Consider the following 21354-nt stretch of genomic DNA (forward strand, 5'->3'; position numbering starts at 1 on the left):
CTACTCGCTCGTCGCTCACTGTCCCAGTCTTCTTGATATCCTCTTTCCCGCTTTCGCATCCTTCGTCGTCGTCGTGTTCTCTTTCGCCGTCCTCATCAGAATCCACCGTCGAGATCTTTGATTGTGTGAAATTATGGGAGACTTGACATGAAACCGATATGGATTGAATTAAGATGTATTCACAACAGAGGATGGAGATGATACACGAAAAGAGATGGTTTCTCTGCTCCGATCAATCTTACGGATGAAGTTAATTGCAGAGATCATCGGTCATCATCAGCAAGTCTCTCTGTATGATATTGGCAGAGCTAATGAAGAGAACTACATAAAGAAAAAGATGATTATTGTTATTTCTGGTTTAGGGTTTCGAAGAAGAAGAGAGAATGCAGATTTCTCAAGGAATAAGAGAGAATGCAGATTTCTCAAGGAATAAGAGAGAATGGATGTATTTATAAGTAACGTTTGTTCAATGAAAAAAGAAAATTTTCTATTGTTTCCTTTTTCTTATTTGAGTTGCAAAAACAAAAAGGAAATTTTCTATTGTTTCCTTTTTCTTATTTGAGTTGCAAAAAAACAAAAAGGAAATTTATCACAACGGCAATAAAAGATTCACCTAATCTCGTATGTCTTTTAGAATCATTAATATTATATACAACAAAAAATATTAAAGATAATTATCGTCAAACACTAAACTTGTGTTTATATATGACACTAAATATGGATTATAAAATACAACATCAATACTAAACGATCTTGATAATGAATATCCATTATAAATTCCACCATAACTTGGTATGGATTAAGGCTTTGTACTAAACATTTCAACAAAACCACACTCTAATCTCTTTTGGTCAAAAATCACTCCTAAAAACATCATAATTTGTGACTGTCAAAAACTGCAGATCTTTGACGCAAAATGAAACAAACAATGAAAGAAAAACAGGGAAGAAAAGTGAAAATACTATGAGAAATATTGTGTTCTTTCAAAGCTGAGGATTGCGTTTCATTGAACCTCTATTCATTTCTTCTCTACTTGAAGCAGAAGGATTTAAGCCATACTCACTTGTTCCACCATATTCACTGCTTTGATATTCTTTACTCTCTAACGCCAATTTCTTGAATTTTTTCTTTATTCTCTAACGCCAATTTCTTGAATTTTTTCATGTCTGCACTGTAAGAGCTTGCATCATACTCCGAGCTCACGCTTCCGGGGCTCAAATAGGTGCTTTGTCCCGGTCTTGTTCCTTCACTTAGATCCTCCATTGACATATCTCCTTCTAGTGCTCGTACAATCTTTCATTTATCATACACATGTTTCAAGATTCATTAGTATGTCACATTTATCATCAAGATTAATTGTGAGTAAATATATATAACAAAAGAATCAAGAAGTGGTATGAGTGTTTGAACCTGGCTCATCTTAGGCCGTCTTCTTGCTGAGTGTCTGATTGCTGCAGCTGCACAAGAAGCCATTTGAACCATCTCTTGATGATTGTAGTTTTGCAAGTGTTTTGGGATTAATGAAACAAGAAACCGAATGAAGAGGCGGGGACCGACTTACCCAGTCGACCAAGCTGTCTTCCATTTCTCCAGTTAGATCCACATGAGGTCGTCCGGTTATGAGCTCAAGAAGCATTACTCCAAATGAGAAAACATCAGATTTGTCGGATAACTTTCCACTTGAAGCATACTCTGGAGCTAAGTATCTGAAACAAAGAAAATGTTTAAAACAAGTGAAAGACACGAAGTAAGTGTGAATGAGTTAAGACAGTTTACAAAGCTGTTTACCCAAAAGTTCCCATGACTCGAGTAGAGACATGAGTATAGTTGTCTTGAGATAACTTAGCTAATCCAAAATTAATCTGCCACCTACGTGTATATAAAAAATAAGACTGATACACACATAGACGCAGATTCGAAAGAAACTGAGAGAAAATGAAAGTAAAAGTAGTACATGAGCCAATGAGTAATGAGTAATGATATCAACCTCTGCTTGAAACTCGCGTTCACCTTGTTTAAGACTCTTCACTGCAACTTCTTTGCCACAAGGCAAAACTCCTTTATGAACATACCCAAATCGTCCTTGTCCTAGCAAATTTGACTGAGTGAAAACCTTCTGTTGCAATAGACAATTCATCGTACGTGAAAGTGCTTTGGTTGTGACCAAGAGTTGCAGCTTGAGGTGACATAGTAGCAGTTCGACCGGTTATGTTGGAAGTGTCATCATTTTCAGTTTAAACCGTTATCGTCTAATTCGTTGGCTAATCTCTAAATAATATTTTCGCATTATAATATTTTTTAGTTCTATATACAAAAAAGAATGTTTCAAAAATTATTTCCCCTAAAAGAAAACGTAGATATTTAAAAACGAACCAAATATAATATTTATTAGAGTTGGAAATGTGAATTAAAACAAGTATTTTTAGTCAATATAGACGGTTTTGCTAAACTCGAAAGTCAAAAAGTCAAAGGTCAAGGAGTCCATTATTATATAAACCATAGCTTTAATCATTTGATTATCAACTACAGTAGTATCGAAATTGAACCCGTTAACCCGCGACCCGAAACAATGACCCGGTCCGTGAATTTCCCTGTCTTCATCCTCGCCGTTGCACTCTCCCTTTCTTCTTCTCTCCTCGCCGTCAACACTCCGATGATCCCAAACCAATCCGCCGTGAGGTTTATGAAGGAGGTAAGATATACGATATCAGCCACCGTTACACGCCGGAGATTCCAGCTTGGGAATCTTCGGAGGGATTGGGAAAGACGTTCTTGCGATTAGCCGCGAGTATGAAGAATGGATCATTCGCTAACGTATCGGAGATGAAACTATCTGTTCACTCTGGAACTCACGTCGATGCTCCAGGTCACTTCTGGGACAATTATTACGACGCTGGTTTTGATACTGATTCGCTTGATCTTCAAGTCCTAAATGGTAATCTTAAATCTCATGTTTCTTTGATTTTAGTTGGGTTAGTCGTAAAGTTTTAAAATTGGGTTTTGTGTAAATTCTATATAGGTCCTGCTTTGTTGGTTGATGTTCCAAGAGATAAGAACATTACTGGTGAGTTTGTTGAATTTGTAACAAAATTGTTGATTTTAAAGTTAGGATCTTTGTCTAATGATTTGTTTTTGGGTTTGATTATTATTATTAGCTGAGGTAATGGAATCGCTTCATATTCAAAGAGGAGTTCGTCGTGTGCTCTTTAGAACATCCAACACTGACAAGTAAGAGTCTCAATATTATGAATGCGTGTGAAATAAGAGAGTGATTCAAGCTTACTCACTCTGTGGTTTAAATATCAGGCGGCTTATGTTTAAGAAAGAGTTTGATTCAAGCTTTGCTGGGTTCATGACCGATGGGGCGAAATGGTTGGTTGAGAACACAGACATCAAACTTATTGGTAGGAGATTGAAATTTCTGTTTCTTAGCTTTTCTTATCTTCATTGTGTTTCTGAAACCGTTTATTATGCATTGTGGAATCCAGGGCTTGATTATCTTTCCTTTGCTGCTTTTGAGGAATCACCTGCAACACACAGGGTTATACTTAAAGGACGGGTGAGTATATCTTTCTCTATAAGATAAAAGTATTCAAGTACCTAAACATTGCCAATTTTCCTGTGATGTTTGGATATCAAGCCATGGGATATGATTGAATATTGCTATATTTCACTGGACAAGAAAGTGAGAGAGATAGTTGGTTAGATAAGTAGGCGTAAATGTGAGACGAACTACATCGTAACACGTGAGATACACATGATTACAGGATATAATCCCTGTGGAAGCGCTGAAGCTGGATGGTGTGGAGGTAGGAACATACTCGCTTCATTGCTTACCGTTGAGATTGGTTGGAGCGGAAGGAGCACCGACAAGATGCATTCTCATCAAGTGATTCAGTTCATCTTCTTCTGTGTAAGTTGTTTAGTATACCAAACTGATAATGAATAACATGCTTCATATTTACATGGTCTCGGAACCCATGAAGCAGATGTGATGATTCAGTTGTAAAAGGAAGCATGCCTTTATAAACGTGTGTATGTAATGTATGTATGACAGTAATTCTGAAGGACATGATAATAAAATTAGACTGAAACAAACGAATAATATAACCACTTGTAGAGAATGCATGAATCTGATTAGACATGCGACCAAAGTAAATCAAAGGTAATCTCACATAGAATATATGAAAATAGATGTTGATGTTTGAAAGCCTTGTAATAAGAAAACACAAATCCAAATTAACTACTAGTCTATTTTTTGAGGTGGAATATAGTAAGGGGCATAGAACTTGCTTCTTAAAACTAGATTAGTATTGAAGCTATCAGCCAGATTGACAAGTCCGATTTCTCGGAAACTAAAGATGTGGACTGTGTTAGGCCACAGGCCGGGAAAAGAGCTAGCAGGGACACAAAAAGGTTCAGAGTTTGAGAGGAAAATGCAGAGATCTCCTATGTCTTTAGTGTAAACCGCATTTCCTTGTTCGTCTATCTTGAAGACCATCAGAGCTTTTGTTTGCGTATCAACGAAACCATCCTTGAAGGTCCCGAGGAGATTTACCTTTATGTACCACTTAACCAAGAAAGCTTCACCCGTGGATCGTGACTCCACCAAGTATGTGCGGCTGTTACACGAAAGCAAAAACTGACGTTCGGCCTCGGTCAGCTCGGGAAATTTTTTATATCGCAACTTCTGAAGCTTGGGTGTGTGCTTGTGTTCGTGGAGATCCCATGATCCAATAACGTGCCTTCCAATTCCGTTTATGCGAAACATGTCATCTTTCTTGGAAAAGATGACTTCCGATTCATAGAAGCAAGGGTCGATTTTGATGTTTATCCACTCGGAGTTATTTTGAGCCGGTCTGTAAAAGCTGAGTTGAGGTCCATGGAACTTGACAGCCACAACGCAGTCCTCATCCTCTGGAGAAGATGAGGACATTGCCACATTGGTGACATATCTGGCTTGGCAATTAGGCAGAGTTACAAAAGGAGGCAGCGGAATGCGTTTAGGAGCTGTATGCGATGCAAACGGGTTTAGATCGTCTTGGAGATGCATTATCCCGTTGCCCTTCATAGTAGCTACCCACCCATGAGATGAACCGATCGTTTTCACGTCACTAAGATAGTTATACACCAAATCTAGAGGTACCTTCTTATCCGAAACAATGGGTTCACCACGTTTAGTAGCATATGCAAACGCAAGTTTTCCTAGATCCGCTCCACATTCTTCAGCGCAGATGATAATACAAGGCGGGGTTTGCTGCAGGGAAGAAGATGAGGAGTCATTCGGAGATGATCTTACAAAGACCGGTTTCCGAAAGCAGAGCTTTGGAGGCTGGCAGAGAAGCAGAGACATATGATATGAATGTTCTTAACGCAAAAATAAAAGAAAGATTTAAGAAGGAAAAAGAAAAACAAGTAGAACCCTAATTGGTAATTCACGCCTACGCTACCTAAACAAGTAGAACCCTAATTGGTAATACATGGGAGGGAACTTGGCCACCAAGTTTTCCATCTCCAAAATCTTTGTTGCTTTTGACATAATCTTTAATTATGGATATTTTCCTTTATTGTTTTTTTTTGTTGGTTTTAAATTTTAATATCAAAATGGACAAGATCTTCATCACGCTGGTTTGTAACACTTGAAGGTGGCTGTTGTCAACATGAAGTCTGTGAGACATGGCTTCAAGGACTTGCTTCAGAGCTTCTGTTTTCTTGCGGAACCTTTTGGTGCTTTTGGGTACTTCATTAAAACAATAACATGCAAAAGAACTTGTATTTATCAATCCAAGAAACTACAGAGTAATCCTGTGAAGCTGCCTCCTCCATTTGCCCCATTTGGATCCCTGCGTTGCAGATGTTTGCAAAGGACCTCATGTGCTTGATACCGTACTGAGACAGCGATCCACAGTGCCTCTCAAGCTCTCACTATACATACAAAGATTATGCAGTTCTACTCTATATAAACATCAGTCAATAAGATTATAATTTGAAACTTCATAAACATTAGGATAAGAGTAATCAAAGTCCTGCATTACAATCAGTATGGCCTAGATTTATGAAGCGATTTCTATAGACAATCCAGTGGCAACGCAAGTTTCTTGACTTCTCTGCAGCCTGGCTAATAACAGAGTGCTCGGCTCAACAACCTCTATGAGATTTTTTCAATCTTACATTATGATCGATGTGATCCGACTATACCAATACGTTATTTTTCAATACTAACCATAAGGGCTGATGATAACATTGACACTACAAAGACCAAAGTATTAAGGGGCAAGTGACGTATTTATCACCAAATTTTTGAGGCAGTTCCAGTCATCGACTAGCTGTTGCCCAGCAGACCGTACAACATGAAGTCTGTGAGACATCGCTTCAGGACTTGCTTCAGAGCTTCTGTTTTTCTTGTGGAACCTTCTGGTGCTTTTGGGTACTTCATGAAAACAATAACATGCAAAAGAACTTGTATTTAGCAATCCAAGAAACTACAGAGTATCCAAAATATGCAAACAAGAATGGAGAAATAACCTTTTCCCAAAAATGGACAAGATCTGCATCACGCTGGTTTGTAACTCTTGAAGGTGGCTTGAGTGAGTTCGCATCCGCAAAGGTGAAATTGTCATTGGCAGAGTTTGTTCCCATACAAAGGTCGAGCTTATCCTTGCTAAGTCCTACATCGCCATATTGCATGACATGAGAACCATAAGCGAACCCAACACAGGTGCAGACCTCCTTTTCACCTGAAAACACAAAGACACACTTATGATGCACATATTTGCTAACAATCTAATTTATAGTTGAGAAAGTTTTAGCTCCATCATTACAAGCTTTCAATGGAAACTAGAAGCTTACCAGTTCATATTTCTGGTGCAGAGTCTCAGTCTGAAAAATGTGCATACCACTGTTGCAGAGTCTCAGTCTGTAAACAAATCAGAATCAATACATGGTACCATTCATAGAGATTTCTAAACATGAGAAATAGAACACTGCTAGTCCTATTAGAGTACTGGAATTCTTTAGCTTATCTATCTTCCATCCAAGCAACACTGTGCAAGTCAACTAAACAAGTTTCATACTTCAGTGGAGGACAAGGTTCCTCTCCAGGGCAACTGCTTTTTTCAGCGTTTGATGCAGTTGTGGCATAAATGTTCAAACCCTCTGGAAGAAGAAGCCCTTCAAAGATACTTCCAGATTCACAAGCTTGGACATAAAACACTTGCAGGTTTAGATTTGTTGGTATTACTCACAGGAAGTACCAAGAAGAAAAGTATTACAGAGGAACCTTAGTGATTTACCAAGCTTTTATAGGTTCCTGAAGCATGTATTACAGCTGAAGATTCTCATCAATGATCCTATAAAACCACACCGCAACTTAATATCTAGAATTTACCAAAACACCACATAGATCTTATATAAAGCAAAACTTCATGGAAACAGTTTATGAACAAGTCGTAGCATCTATTCACAGAGCCAGTACAAATGATGCAAGAACTCAATTTTTTCCTCATCTATAAAACCATAATTCAATGGTCAAATTAGGTATTTCTTAATGAATTGGATTAAGTGTCACACCAAAATCAGAATCAAGAAGCCAAGTATCGACAGATTCTGGGAAATTAAAACAAACAAGGTTAATGGAAGGCTCTATAGTTGCAAATGGTGGCCTCCATTTTTAGAATCACGAGAGATATTCATCCAGTTATCAAAGTGGTTTACCCTTACCAAATCAATCAGAAACATTACCAAGATTAAACCTTTCAACAATCATTAAAATAACCAAGATTAAACCTTCAACAATCACTTAAATAACCAAGATTAAACCGTCAACAATCACAAACCAAAACATTACATCTGAGAGATTTAACCATGAACAACCCCTAAAATACCAAAATATTACGATTTCCAAGAGACTAAACCATAAGCTAAACCATCAATCTTAAGAAATCCCTAAATCCCTAAATGTTAAATCTCTTCTCTTTCTCCTCCTCCTCCCGTGCTTCTTCTCTTTGTCTGCCTCCATCAATCTCTCTTCTCTTCTTTCTCCTTCTCCTCGAGTCTCTTCTTCTCTTCTTTCTTCTTCTCCTCGAGTTTCTTCTTCTCTTCATCTACCTCTGTGAGTATGTCATAGTAGTTTTTGCTGAGGGTTACCTTTTTCATCCCATGAACAGTTAGCTTGATTCCTTTGTAAGCACATCGGATTGAACAAAATTCTTTCACCCCCTCCAACTCAAAGTAAAAGATCATATCATCCCTGAGATCTTCTTGGGATGGTTCCTCAAAAGTGAAATATCCACTTTCTCCAAAACGTGTCTTCAACGCATAGTCAAAGAACTTGTTCCACCGAGCATGGCTTTCATAGTGAGAGCCACGCTCGGTGGATGAAGGAATTCTGCTTTTTGCCAAAGCTTCTATCTTCTCATACTCTTTCAAAGCCTCTTCTTCAAACTTCTTAAATTTCTCTTCTTCTCCACTTACCTCTTCAAACCCATTTGTTGCCTTCACTTTTTCTCCATGGGTTGACACACTAGACCCTAGCCAAATTTTTCCTAACCCATTTGTTTTGGATTTTACAGAAACCCCCAAGTGTTTGTTGACCAAAACATGAGAAAGAGGAGAAACTGGTTTAAACACTTTTCTGGGAAAAAAAACAGACGTTGGAAGGAAAAAAGAAGCCATTTTTGTTGTGAGAAATGAAGATGCTCTAGGTAGAAAATTAAGAAGAAGAGATGTGAAGTAAAACTGATAATGTACTATAAAGCAAATCAAAGAATCGTTGAATGGACTACATTTTGAATTTGCAGAGAAATTCATGATCCTGAATCACAAAAAAAGAAATTTACCAAGACAAGGGAAAGAGAAGGGTAAAACTGATTTTTATGAGAGAAAATGGAAAGAAGGAGTTAATCTCTCTGTTTACGTGTTCCAGCTTTAGATGACAGCGCAACACAATGTATTATTATTTTCTAATAACTACACACATATAAAATAGTAAGAGATAAAGGATCCATAGATAAATTAATATTGTACAAGCTAGCTAGATTTTTCTTGTTACCGTTGAACTTCTATGGAATATTTTTACTACTTAACATGTCTACAGTAGTTAAAAAAGAGCGAATAAATCTCTAACACTATTTCCCTATTTTAAAATCTATTTCTCACTTTTGTTTTGGATACAAATTTATGCTAGTATTTTTCTGATGAACGTCCATGCAGTTCTTCTATGTTGCATGAAACATGCGCTTCTACTTTTTTGGTGAACATGCGCTTCTACTTTATTGATATATAAATTTGGAGTTACCTTACTTTGACTTTGTTTTGTAATTCGTTTTTTATTCTCTTTGGAGCCAACATTCTTTTTGTTTATTGGGTTTCTGCTAAATTACATAAAGTTCCTTTAAGTAACCTAATAAAATGGGTGTTTAACTATAACTACCCTACATTTCTTAAATTTTATGGGCTGCTTACGAAAACCTTACAAAAAATTATTAAGAAAATTAAAGTACCGCATAGCATGCATCAAGATTCAATTAACATGACCACATCAAGAGGTTATCTACTTATATCTAATTCTATTTTATATAACCACATCGAGATTGGTTATATACTTATATCTAATTCTATTTTGATATAATGTGAGCATAAACAAGAGGGACGAAAACAACACTAACATGAATATCGAATAATGAATAAATATTTAAAAAATTACCATTAATTATACGGACCCAATTCCTTGAACTTAGCGGTCCCGTCCTTAGCCGTCAGATCATCGACGCCCAACCGGGAACTCTACGCGGTTGATCTCTCCGTCGCTAGAGTCGTCTGCAACTCGGAAGACTCCCTCGTCGTCATTGGCCAGCTTACCGACGAGCTGATCATGGAAGTCTTCAAGAGCCACTCCACTTGGTCGTTTTGGAAACTGGGTTCCTCGAGATCTAGATCAGGTTTTGGAACTAGTAAGATCGAAAAGAAACTTCTGGTTGTAGCAGAGAACAGGGTAAGGAAGATCAAATGTGGCGAGGTGGCCTTGTACTGGCTTGTTTGGATTCACACGTGTTTTGCTCACTATCCTTATCTTCATGGTGAAAAGAGAGTATAAACTAGCCTTTTGAACTGCTTTTGGATGTGAGACGATAATGTAGTGTGGAGTGGTGAAGAAAGAACTAAAGACGGTAGCGAGTAGTTGGGTTACTCATTTAATGTTCCTAGGAAGTAGTTGGCATTTAACTAATGACTCAATCAATTAAACTCTTTTTTTTTTTTTGGATTAAAACAACTAAACTCTTATCTTTAGATTTATCTTACTTGATCGTTGATTAAATCTTTTATTTGTGATTAGACGGTAGCGAGTAGTTGATTAAATTTTAGCCTGAAAAGTTGGTAAAACTCAGAAGTATCCGCTTGCGAGGGGAGTTTAATAACATCATCCGGGCCTTCTCTACCGGCGGAGACGGAAATCACCGAGAGAAAGAAAACGAGAAGAGGAACGCCGACACGTGTCATCGTTATGGCCCGGGTTTTTGGCGAGTGATGATGATAGGAATTTTTTTTTATTGCCGGAATATTCAAAATAATTGAATCTTTTATCTGATTGGATAACACATACGTTGGTTTACACGCAAGCTAAAAATTGGATATTTACTTATTTAGTTTTATAAATGGTTATATTTGCACATTTAGCCATATTTTAAAAATTCTATTGCGTAATGACCCTTCCTTTTTTTCACATTGGCTCGCGATTTATTTATGATTTTTGTTTACTTGGTCAACAAAAAAATGGACATGTTTTCAATTTGGAAAAAAGATGGCTGGCTACACGAAGTATCCGCGAAAACATGGTCACACATGCAAAGTTTAAAAATGTATCTCTAACTATACAAACTATATGTATCGCATGCCCACATATACGAACTATATGTAGTCATGTCGCCAACATCACAAACATTTTTTTCCAATATATTTTTCGCCGGAATCTGGTATTGACCAGTTTGACCGGCGTTGACCGTCGTTGACCAACATAAAAATTCAAAAAAAAAAATTTTTTTTAGTTTTTTAATATTTAGAAAATTATGTTATTGAATCATTTATAATATTATATAATTAAAAAATATATACAATATTCAATATAAAAATATTTTGTATATATATTCAATGCATTGATTTTTATAATTAGTTAGTTTTGATAATTTCAAAACTAAACTAAAAATAAAATAAAAACCAATTAGGTAAAATAATTGTAAATATGAAATTTTCTATACTCTCTAGTCTAAAGTTTTTGTATAATATGTTGTTAATTTTTATATCTAAAATTATTACAAAAAATTCTTTTAATAATACAAAAAAAATTAACAACATATTATAAAAAAACTTTAGACTAGAGAGTATTTAAAATTTTCTATTTATAATTATTTTACCTAATTGATTTTTGTTTTATTTTTAGTTTAGTTTTGAAATTATTGAAACTAACTAATTATAAAAATCAATGCATTGAATATATATACAAAATATTTTTATATTAAATATTGTATATATATTTTTAATTATACAATATTATAAATGATTCAATAACATAATTTTATAAATATTAAAAAACGATTTTTTTTTTTTTTAATATTTATGTTGGTCAAAGCCGGTCAAACTGGTCAATGCCGGATTCCGGCGAAAAGTGTACCGGAAAAAAATGTCCGTGATGTTGGCAACATGACTACATATAGTTCGTATATGTGGGCATGCGATACATATAGTTCATGTAGTTTATGATCCATTATTAAACTTTGCATATGTGGCCATGTCTTCGCGGATAGTTCGTGTAGCCAGCCATCTTTTTTCCTTTCAATTTCATAGGCACATTTTTTAATTGTTTATTATTTTTTTTGGTTAAAGGGCTTACTTGAATTAATTAAATTTAATACTTATAAAGAAGCAAGAAAGAACCAATACAACTTAGAGAAGAGGAAAGGTGACCAATTCTGGTACAAAAGGAGAGATAATGATCCAAAACTGGTAAGAGTCTGAATAAAAGATTGAGGAGGCAAAAAGCCTAATCAAATTAGCCCGAACCGAACCAGCATTAAAGAATAGATAAACCACGCTTTGAACCAAGCTGGTGCATTGCTGAGCACTTGTTTTCCACAGAAACAATGACATGATTTGCGACCCTTACCGGAGGAAGAGACAAACCATCATGGTAATAACGATTTCTTTCTCGCCACAGTTCGTATATTGCACCTTGCCAACCTTGAAGGAGAGCCATTTTGGAGTATCATGATTGTGCCGCCATAGGGAGCCAACTGATAATTTGATCCCATTTTTGAATTCTTTCACTGTTTGCAAAAATTTCTGTGATTAAAACTAAAAGGAGAATACAAAGCAGAGAACATGAGAATCATGCCAAGGAAGAAAATAAGGCATCGTGCACCATTTTTGGTGATCATGTCTTTCGCGTTTAACTTGCAAACAATTTTAAGATGAACCTGAGGATGTTAAAATATGATTTGAACTTTTTCAACAAAATATATATATATATATATATATATATATATATATGATTTGAATTTCAGACTAAATTAGTTTAAACTATATATTAATTATTTCAATTTGGTTCCTTTTTTTCGGATTAAACACTTAATATTGGAATAGGAGCCTCATTTAACTTTCAGAAACAGTGTTAGGGCCAGCGTGGAAAAAAACATGATCAGCACCTTTTTGGATCCTCCAAAGTACTTAATGTATAACTTATCGCATTGGAGCGTTAGGCTTCATAAATCTTGAACTAAAGGTCATAGTATAATCATACTTGAACTGAGGCTGAGGTGTAGTATATTCCCGATGGTTACATTGTCCTGTATTGGACAAAACACAAACACGTCATTCATTCAACACAAACACTGAAACACACCATTACATTGTATTGGACCAAACACATCATTCATTCACTACAAAACATAAACTCCGCGTAGGTTCTTACATCCATCATTAAAGCACAAACACAATTGTCTTAATTATATTAAATATTATTCTTATACTCAAAATATAAACCTAAAAAGGAAAAACCATCACCAACAATCACCAAAGCAAATCTTCAAGCTACGGAGTTTGATCGCTGCTAACTAATTAGCGATCACATCGTCAAAATATAAACCTTAATTACACACCCCAAAAAAAGAAATGCTGCTAACTGGCACATAATAATAGGTTGGAAGATTGATGAAAGATGAAAGCAAAAGTTTCTCCAAGAGCATATTTATATCAATCTCACATAGAATATATGAAAATAGATGTGATGTTTGAAAGCCTTGTAATAAGAAAACACAAATCCAAATTAACTACTAGTCTATTTTTTGAGGTGGAATATAGTAAGGGGCACTGAACCCGCATCTAAAAACTAGATCAGTATTGAAGCATTCAGCCAGATTGACAATTCCGATTTCTTGGAAACTAAAGAGATGGACTGTGTTAGGGCATAGGCCGGGGAAGGAGCTAGCAGGGACACAGAAAGGTTCAGAGTTTGAGAGGAAAATGCAGAGATCTCCTATGTCTTTGGTGTACACCGCATCTCCTTGTTCGTCTATCTTGAAGACCATCAGAGCTTTTGTTTGCATATCAGGGATAACGTCGTCGAAGTTCCCGAGCTCCTTCTTGTACCACTTAACCAAGAAAGTTTCACCCGTGGATCGTGACTCCACCAAGTGTGTGCTCATGTCACACTTACACGAAAGCAAAATCTCACGTTCAGTCTCGGTCAGCTCGGGCGATTTTTGGTATCGCAACTTCTGAAGCTTGGGTGTGTGCTTGTGTTCGCGGAGATCCCATGATCCAATAACGTGGCTTCCAATTCCGTTTATGCAAAACATGTCATCTTTCTTAGAAAAGATGACTTCGGATCTATAGAAGCAACGGTCTGCGATTTTGATGTTGATCCACTCGGAGTTATTTTGAGCCGGTCTGTAAAAGCTGAGTTGAGGTCCATGGAACTTGACAGCCACAACGCAGTCCTCGTCCTCTGGAGAGGATGAGGACATTGCCACATTGGTGACAAATCTGGCTTTGCAATTAGGCAGCGTTACAAAAGGAGGCAGAGGAATGCGTTTAGGAGCTGTATGCGATGCAAACGGGTTTAGATCGTCTTGGAGATGCATTATCCCGTCGTCGTTCATAGTAGCTACCCACCCATGAGATGAACCAATCGTTTTCATTTCACTAAGATAGTTATACACCAAATCTAGAGGCACCTTCTTATCCGAAACAATGGGTTCACCACGGTTATTAGCATATGCAAACGCGAGTTTTCCTAGATCCGCTCCACATTCTTTAGCCCCGATGATGATACAAGGCGGGGTTTGCTGCAGGGAAGAAGATGAGAAGTCATTTGGAGATGATCTTACAAAGACCGGTTTCCGAACGCAGAGCTTTGGAGGCTGGCCGAGAAGCAGAGACATATGATATGTATGTTCTTAACGCAAAAATCAAAGAGAGATTTAAGAAGGAAAAAGAACAAGAAGTAGAACCCTAATTGGTGATTCACGTTTATGCCACCTAAAACCCTCCGTTATACAGAGGAAGGAACTTGGTCACCAAGTTACATTATTTTTGAATATGGATAGTTTCCTTCTTTTTTTTATTGGTTTTGATCTCATTAACTTCATATTCCAAGTGGAGTTCGTCGTGTGCTCTCATTAGAACATCCAACACTGACAAGTCAGTCTCAATATGTTTAAGAAAGAGTTTGGTTTGAGAATACAGACATCAAACTTATTGGTATGAGATGAAATTTTGGTGTCTTGGCTTTTCATGTTTATTGTCAAGAGTATTTCTTTGATTGTGTTTCAAATTAGACCGAAACGAACCATTTATATAACCAGTTGTAGAGAATGCTGAATCAAGTTAAACATGCTAACCAGAGTAAATCAAAGGTAATCTCATCTCCATGTTGGCCCAAAAGTGTCTTGTCACGAACCATTTATATAACCAGTTGTAGAGAATGCTGAATCAAGTTAAACATGCTAACCAGAGTAAATCAAAGGTAATCTCATCTCCATGTTGGCCCAAAAGTGTCTTGTCTTGCAACAATAGCATTCTTCCTCTTTATTGAATAAATAAATACAAAAAACACAACCCAGAAATTATTTAGACATACAATAGCAGAGACTCCAGGACAAATAATAAACAGATGGTCTTGGAATGTGTAGAATCGAAAGAAAAGAACGTTTTGTTGAAGCACGTTTTGTTTTGGACAGGGGAAAAAAGGAAACACAATCTGTGTGTGTTTGGTTGCATTCCATTATATTGAAAGAAACATGCAAGTCCCATCAAGCTTGCAAGAAGCTAGCGTACTTGGCACCAAGGAGAAGCCTCTGAATGCACAAGAGAGCGTTCTTGGTCACCTCAGTGTTCTCGTGGTTCATCAGCTTCATCACTCGTTCTTTTGCCTTGAGGTCTGCTACGATCACTCTTCCCGCTGCATGGTACTGTATGAACTGTGAGATATCAAAGCATGCAACCGCCAATGATCTGGGATCACTTGACGTGTCCAGGATTGTGAGGAGGACCCTTAGTATCTGCATCCACAAGTTTAACAAGTGGTTAGGGTTGTTGTGAACAGGATTGAACTAGCGCGCTCTAAGCACTACAAGTGGTGGTGTTGAGGAGAGAGGAATAAAAGAAGAATACCTGGAAGTCGTTCTCCTCAAAGCATGTGACATTCTCACGCCAGAAATTGGCCTCTTTGTGCATTGGGTTCCAGTCAAGATGGCCAAGAAGCACCTCTTGCTTATATTTGTCAAAGGAACTCAATTTCTTGATCTTGTCTTTTAGCCCTTCTTCTAGTTGATTCAGTGCATCCAGCAAGTCCTTACAAATCCAGAATTTAAGGGGTTTAGCTATCACCATTACTAAAACACATCTAATGTGACCGGCATCACTTATATCACCAGATTTAACAGAAAATTAAGAGATTCATGTTCCAAATAACAGCTAACAAGCATTTAAGTTGTCTTACCTCGTCACTCCATGCTTGTGTTTTTAGACTCTGGATAATATGTGGGAGTCCAAGATCAACCATCTGGGCACCAAATGTACCTTTTGGAAGCAGGTTCCTGAATGTCAATATGACCACCCTGACAACCTGTAACACAAAATACTGTCAGATAAACATAACAAGTGTATCACGCCACATTTATCCAAATTAATGATTCAAAACAAATAGAAGAAACAAAAGTCGTGGGTATTGCATGACAGAGATTCTGATTGATCAACCAAACCATGTCCTATGATCTTTAACTAATTGCAGGATAGCAATGACCAAGTCACAAAAGAGAACATAGCTCACCTTTTCCTTAGTCGAGTTCTTAACCACTTCCGTGAGCCTTTGCATTGTCCTCGATGTTGCCAAGTACTCTATTGCAGGTTCATAATAGGACAGAAGCCAGACGCAGAGACATGTTTCATACAGAAGCTGTTGGTCGAAAGCACACAAATCACATGAATTAGGTACTGAGAAATTATGACAAAAAAAAGAGAGAGGTGCTTCAGCCACATTTTAGAATAACGGAGCTATATAAATCAATAGATTTTGTAGTCATTTGAAAATGAAGTTATTTTCCCACAGAGTGTCTGTCTAGTCATTGCCTTTCCGTTAAGGACTAAGCATGATTTGGAAACTGCAATACTTATTTACTCCTTTATGGACATTTTTCACTGAAAACTACTTCCATTAGATATAAAAGGGACAAGTAACTTCACCCCATCTGCCTGAACAAATGACGATCTGACGACAGGTTCCTTAAGCAGCCTTAAGCAGTGACGACAGGTTCCTTAAGCAGTGACGACAGGCAACTGATTGCAATTGGAACACCACGAGTAGGATGAGAAGGTTGCTTCAACTGCATATCAAAATTAAGGATTGAGATATCTATGGTGGACATCAAAAGCTTTTCTGGATTCACTATGTCACAATATTAAAGGTTCCTTCCAGATCACCAAATTTGCATCTATTTACCAAAATCAAACAATTTTGCATACACCAATTGATATTAATTAGTGTTTGCATTTATGTAATATAACAAAGGCATGGCGAGGGTAACACAGCAAATACTAACTGCCTCTGTTTTCCCCTCTGTTTGCATGCTATACCAATGAGCTCTAGCTCTAACAATGGCATTTTCTATACGATAATGACAACTAACACTTAAACATTAATGCAAGACCAACATTAACTAGAAAGAAAACAAAGAGGAAAGAGAGAAAGAAAATAGAAGAAGAAACCTGAGCACAAAGCCATTCCACCAACCCCTTGAGAACGTCATCAATTCCATTACCAATAACAGCATTACCAGCTTTTGGCCTAGCACTATATGTTGAGAGAAGAGCAAGACCCACCAAGAAAATGAGGCTGTATGTTACAGTCATATTTAATTAAAGTATGATAAACGGTTTTGAATACCTTATTATCCAGGCAAGGATCTTGCAGCTTTTTTCTTGAATGAACCAATTTCCCTTCCACAGCAACCTGAAAGAGGACACATCCTTTAGCTTGCATACTTTTGAAGATAAGTAATTAAGCAGCCAAAATCAAGCAAAAATGTAACAATAGCATTTTACATATGTTTCCCATTTGTCAGGAAGATTGTAGTTAAAATAATAAAATGACTAGGGCCAACAGAAACAACATATTTGACCCAATAAGCGAATCTATCCTATAAAAAACTTGCCTGGACCAAATTACAGTTGTAAAACTTTTGCTTAGGGTCTCACCTCAAGAAAGGCTCATAAGTATCCTCATTTGCCAAAGATTCATCATGGAATAATCGAGCTCGTGTTGGGTTTGCTGGCAAACAGTTGATGGATTAATATTAGTCAGTCACTAAAATGAAGAAAAGGTACAAAAGCAAATAATTTCAAATTTCATTTACCTGAGAGCATTTCATAAATTAAAGCCAAAACATATTCCACAGTTTCTTCCTTGAATATATCACGTAAGATGCTAACAAACAGATGAACATAAGCTGGACCATCCTGCAATAACATTATAATGACAAGGTAGGTAAATGCTTGCGTGGTCATTATACAACTTCAACCACTAATAACAAAAAGAAAGTGACTCAAGTGAAAGTCTATGTAAACTGTTTGAAAGGAGAAAAAAAAGAGTAGTAGAAAATTTACTTCATCGAGCAACTGTGCCCTGGCACTTTCAGGTTTTTTATCATAGCGCCTTAAGAGCTGGAGACCTTTAGCTGAAACAAGCTTAGTGTTCATGTAAGTCTCCCATGGAATGTCCCTTTTCAATACCTGCAGAGTAAAATAGCAACAAGATAAACATTTGTAAGTAGTCAAGTTGCAAAGATCTATAACCAACGGTCTGCATCATCCTGTTTCAACTTGTCATCATTTATATATCTTACCAGAAATTGAAAGTTCAACAATGTATATTGATGTTAAATACAAAAATACATCTAATGAATTAGGTTTATTTAACGGAAAGTATCACCGACCTGCTCTATACTCAGCTCCGCCTGATCCATGAGTAACACCACTTGAAATTGAACTGATCCGAATCCCTACAAATGTAAGACATAATCGTATAAGAGAAAGCTAGAAATATTTCAGAAAAATGGAAAGATCTGATACGAAATTCGTTAATATCGTGTCACAATTGACCTTTCAATCAACGAGAATGCATAAGAAAGACGATCTATAAGCATCCATTGAAATGTCAAGAAGAGAAAACCAACAGATCATGAAGCAACGCAATTCAAATTTCAATAAAGAAGCATTCGTAGCTAAATCGATTGAATCAGAACAACAGATCCGATCACTCAAAATCAGAGGAGAGAGAGAGAGAGAGACAGAAATCGAGATTTTGGCGTAGAACAAACGAAGGAACAACATTACTAACCTGAAATTCTGCAAACGAGTTTGATCGAGACGAGAACGGAGAAGCCAAAAGTGAAAGATCTCTTCTTCTTCTGAAAAGATAAGCTTCTCTCAAACTCGGATATCAACCATGGGAAGGAAGGACTTTAGAAGAAAGAGTCGAGAGGCGATCAAAACAAAAATAAAAAAATCAATCAGATGCTGACAGTTTTCTATTCACTCGAATTCCAATATTACCCCTACATTTACTCACTTATTACGATTTTGGACTTTGATGAAAAGGAAATGTGAAAACGCTTAAAGCCCAGATCCACATCATGGTCCATGTCCATTGTAATGGGTTTTGAGTAGTGACAGGTAGTAGAAAGGATTAGATATATTTCTAAACTCTTTTTTCCATCAAACCTTCAAGGAAAGAAGATGACTCGAAATCTCATTTTCATTCAACATAAAGAAACACAAACGTATGAGTCTTCAGTGGCCTTTGTTTGTTTTTTTTTTTTTTTTTGGACAGCCTTCAGTGGCCTTTGTATGTCGTAGGTTTTTAAAATGTATTTTTGTTATCTTTGAGGTCTTAAAACTTGAATTTGTTTCTGTAAATACATTATCAAACATTATTATTATGTACTTCAGAATCACACACAAATTTACACATTTATTTAGGCCTGCTAAATAATTGGATCAAACACAATGACGAAATTTAATTGACAATATAAATTTGGCTCAAACACGCTTGCTCGTCTTTCATCTGGAAACAGATTCAACTTATTATTCCTCTTCTACTTGTCTTCGTCTTCTTGCTCTCTCGATTCTTGGTTCTAAACACAATGACGAAATTTTCTGAATTACCAACCGATGTTATCATTTCTTGCGTGGCTAGAGTTCCAATCAACAATTATCGTGTTCTTTCTTTGATCTCTAAACTCATCGCTTCCATGATAACGTCTTCGGAACTCTTTGTTGCAAGATCGGCTGAGAGATCGAAAGAGACACTGGTGTATTGTTGTTTCACAGATCTTAATCAAGTACCAAGATGATATTCGTTGTAAAGGAACAAGTTATTTGGGGGGCGTGCGTTCTCAGACCGTCGTAATCGGTGAGTGGATAGTAATAATCGTAAGGGGTCAAATAATCTCGTATGATAAAAACAATATGGTTTGGAGGAGTGTTAAGAGAGTTTTTAAGAGCTAAAACCACCGAGAGTCTCTGAAAAAGAGAAAGAAAGATTTATCACCGACGTTGGCGCCATAATATATTAATAGAAAAATATATTAAAATTAAACCTAAAAGCTTAGGGAATTTTTGTTTTTTTTTTCTTTCTAGTTTTTGCGGATGATGAAAAAAATAAAAAAAAAATTTGACCCAATATTGTAATTTGACTTAAAATAAAATAAAACTTAACCCAGTTAAACGTTTATATAACAAATGCAAACGCTAAAAAGCCTACAAAGTGAGTTCAGAGTGTTGAATAGAATTTTCAATTTTGGTTGGGTTTCAAGAGGAATTTCAAGGTTATGAGTGACTATAACAAGGACATGCGAGTGCATGCCTCTATTTCCCATACCAAAAAAAAAAAGAGATTTATGTGAAGATAGGTCAATCTTAAGAGTAGTAGAGAGAGAAGATACCCACAAAATCTTTGGCTAATTACAAGACATCCTTTTGCAGTGATGACTGATGAGACCAAACCCTCTTCATTACTTCATTCAGAATCAACACATTTATGTGTTAGTATGTCATAATAAAAATGAAAACATAATATTATTGAAAAACCAATCCATTGATTCGTTTTATTTTACTTTTTGTTTTGTTTTGTCAAATCTTTGAATTGACCTCGAATTTCTCATTGCAATTAATTTCTTACCCACACGTTGCTAGAAACAATTACTGACCCTCCCAATACTTCTATCGATTCAATCACTTTGTCAAGTTTATGTGGGTACATGCAAATTTTGACTCGATGTTGTTTCTATTTTCGTAGATGCAAGCTTTGATTAAACCCTGCATATATGTGTTGTCTTTGATTCTAGCTGGACCAGTCGGATTGAATATAACCATCTAACATTTAATTGTCCAAAATATATATTAATTGTTTCTGAAACATTCCCAAAACAGAAGGAGCTATAATCATTATACAGACACTCAATTTCGTTTCTTTTATAATGAATGATGCATATTTAATCAAAATCGACCACACTAATCTATGCTCACAAGGGTGGATTAGTTGCCATACTAATCATAAAACATAGGAGCATTATAAATCTCTAGTCTGGAAACATATCTGATTTCTTATCATCAATTAATTTATTCACTTAATAGATAGTTATCTCTCAAAAGGCAACTTAAAATTAAAGTTTGTCAACAAAAATAAAAAACTCAGAAATTAATGAAAAAGTTTCAGATTAACGTTAACCTTTTTTTATACAACAGTGTTTGTCTATTGTCTCTTGTCTAACCAAATGTTTGTAGATTGAGATTTATCTTGTAGGT

The 21354-nt window shown here is 36.3% G+C and overlaps 4 protein-coding genes and 1 pseudogene across 9 annotated transcripts; 1 reads left to right on the forward strand and 4 right to left on the reverse strand.

The window, feature by feature from the left end:
- Positions 1-1066: 1066 nt before the first annotated feature.
- On the reverse strand, positions 1067-2137 carry LOC9303203 (annotated as a pseudogene).
- A 367-nt stretch (positions 2138-2504) lies between these two features.
- Positions 2505-4107, forward strand: LOC9305237 (kynurenine formamidase). The gene is given in 7 exon segments (XM_021018210.1): positions 2505-2641; positions 2644-2935; positions 3020-3064; positions 3156-3228; positions 3307-3404; positions 3489-3559; positions 3768-4107. Coding segments are annotated over 7 exon segments (777 nt in total). The 5' UTR covers positions 2505-2569; the 3' UTR covers positions 3894-4107.
- Positions 4108-4155: 48 nt separating this feature from the next.
- On the reverse strand, positions 4156-10725 carry LOC9303204. 6 transcript variants are annotated; one of them, XM_021018207.1, is made up of 6 exons: positions 9704-10725; positions 7293-7349; positions 7074-7197; positions 6850-6916; positions 6526-6737; positions 4156-5740 (listed from the first exon to the last, which is right to left on the reverse strand). In XM_021018207.1, the coding sequence occupies exon 6, from the start codon at positions 5351-5353 to the stop codon at positions 4247-4249; it is 1107 nt and encodes a 368-aa protein (XP_020873866.1). In that variant the 5' UTR covers positions 5354-5740; positions 6526-6737; positions 6850-6916; positions 7074-7197; positions 7293-7349; positions 9704-10725; the 3' UTR covers positions 4156-4246. The 6 variants fall into 6 exon arrangements, 5 of the variants coding, with proteins under 5 accessions (XP_020873866.1, XP_020873865.1, XP_020873867.1 ...); XM_021018206.1 differs by having other exon boundaries at positions 7005-7197; XM_021018208.1 differs by lacking the exon at positions 7074-7197.
- A 2355-nt stretch (positions 10726-13080) lies between these two features.
- On the reverse strand, positions 13081-14932 carry LOC110226765. Its single transcript, XM_021019399.1, has one exon. The coding sequence runs from the start codon at positions 14430-14432 to the stop codon at positions 13323-13325; it is 1110 nt and encodes a 369-aa protein (XP_020875058.1). The 5' UTR covers positions 14433-14932; the 3' UTR covers positions 13081-13322.
- A 74-nt stretch (positions 14933-15006) lies between these two features.
- On the reverse strand, positions 15007-18988 carry LOC9305240 (V-type proton ATPase subunit H). The gene is made up of 13 exons (XM_021018739.1): positions 18887-18988; positions 18483-18548; positions 18154-18279; positions 17904-18006; positions 17746-17818; positions 17435-17500; positions 17257-17341; positions 16806-16874; positions 16701-16773; positions 16322-16485; positions 15992-16117; positions 15664-15843; positions 15007-15551 (listed from the first exon to the last, which is right to left on the reverse strand). Exons 2-13 carry the CDS (start codon positions 18510-18512, stop codon positions 15303-15305), a joined length of 1344 nt encoding a protein of 447 aa, XP_020874398.1. The 5' UTR covers positions 18513-18548; positions 18887-18988; the 3' UTR covers positions 15007-15302.
- Between the last annotated feature and the right edge of the window lie 2366 nt (positions 18989-21354).

This window comes from Arabidopsis lyrata (genome assembly GCF_000004255.2).
Source record: "Arabidopsis lyrata subsp. lyrata unplaced genomic scaffold ARALYscaffold_7, whole genome shotgun sequence".
NCBI lineage: Eukaryota > Viridiplantae > Streptophyta > Magnoliopsida > Brassicales > Brassicaceae > Arabidopsis > Arabidopsis lyrata.

Coding starts and splice junctions, on each gene's coding strand:
- LOC9305240 (XM_021018739.1), bottom strand. CDS start 18,512: ATGGATCAGGCGGAGCTGAGTATAGAGCAG. Junction 17,501..17,745: donor ACTTATGAGCCTTTCTTGAG/GTGAGACCCTAA, acceptor GTCCTCTTTCAG/GTTGCTGTGGAAGGGAAATT. Junction 16,875..17,256: donor TGGAATGGCTTTGTGCTCAG/GTTTCTTCTTCT, acceptor TTTGATATGCAG/TTGAAGCAACCTTCTCATCC.
- LOC110226765 (XM_021019399.1), bottom strand. CDS start 14,432: ATGTCTCTGCTTCTCGGCCAGCCTCCAAAGCTCTGCGTTCGGAAACCG.
- LOC9303204 (XM_021018209.1), bottom strand. CDS start 5,353: ATGTCTCTGCTTCTCTGCCAGCCTCCAAAGCTCTGCTTTCGGAAACCG.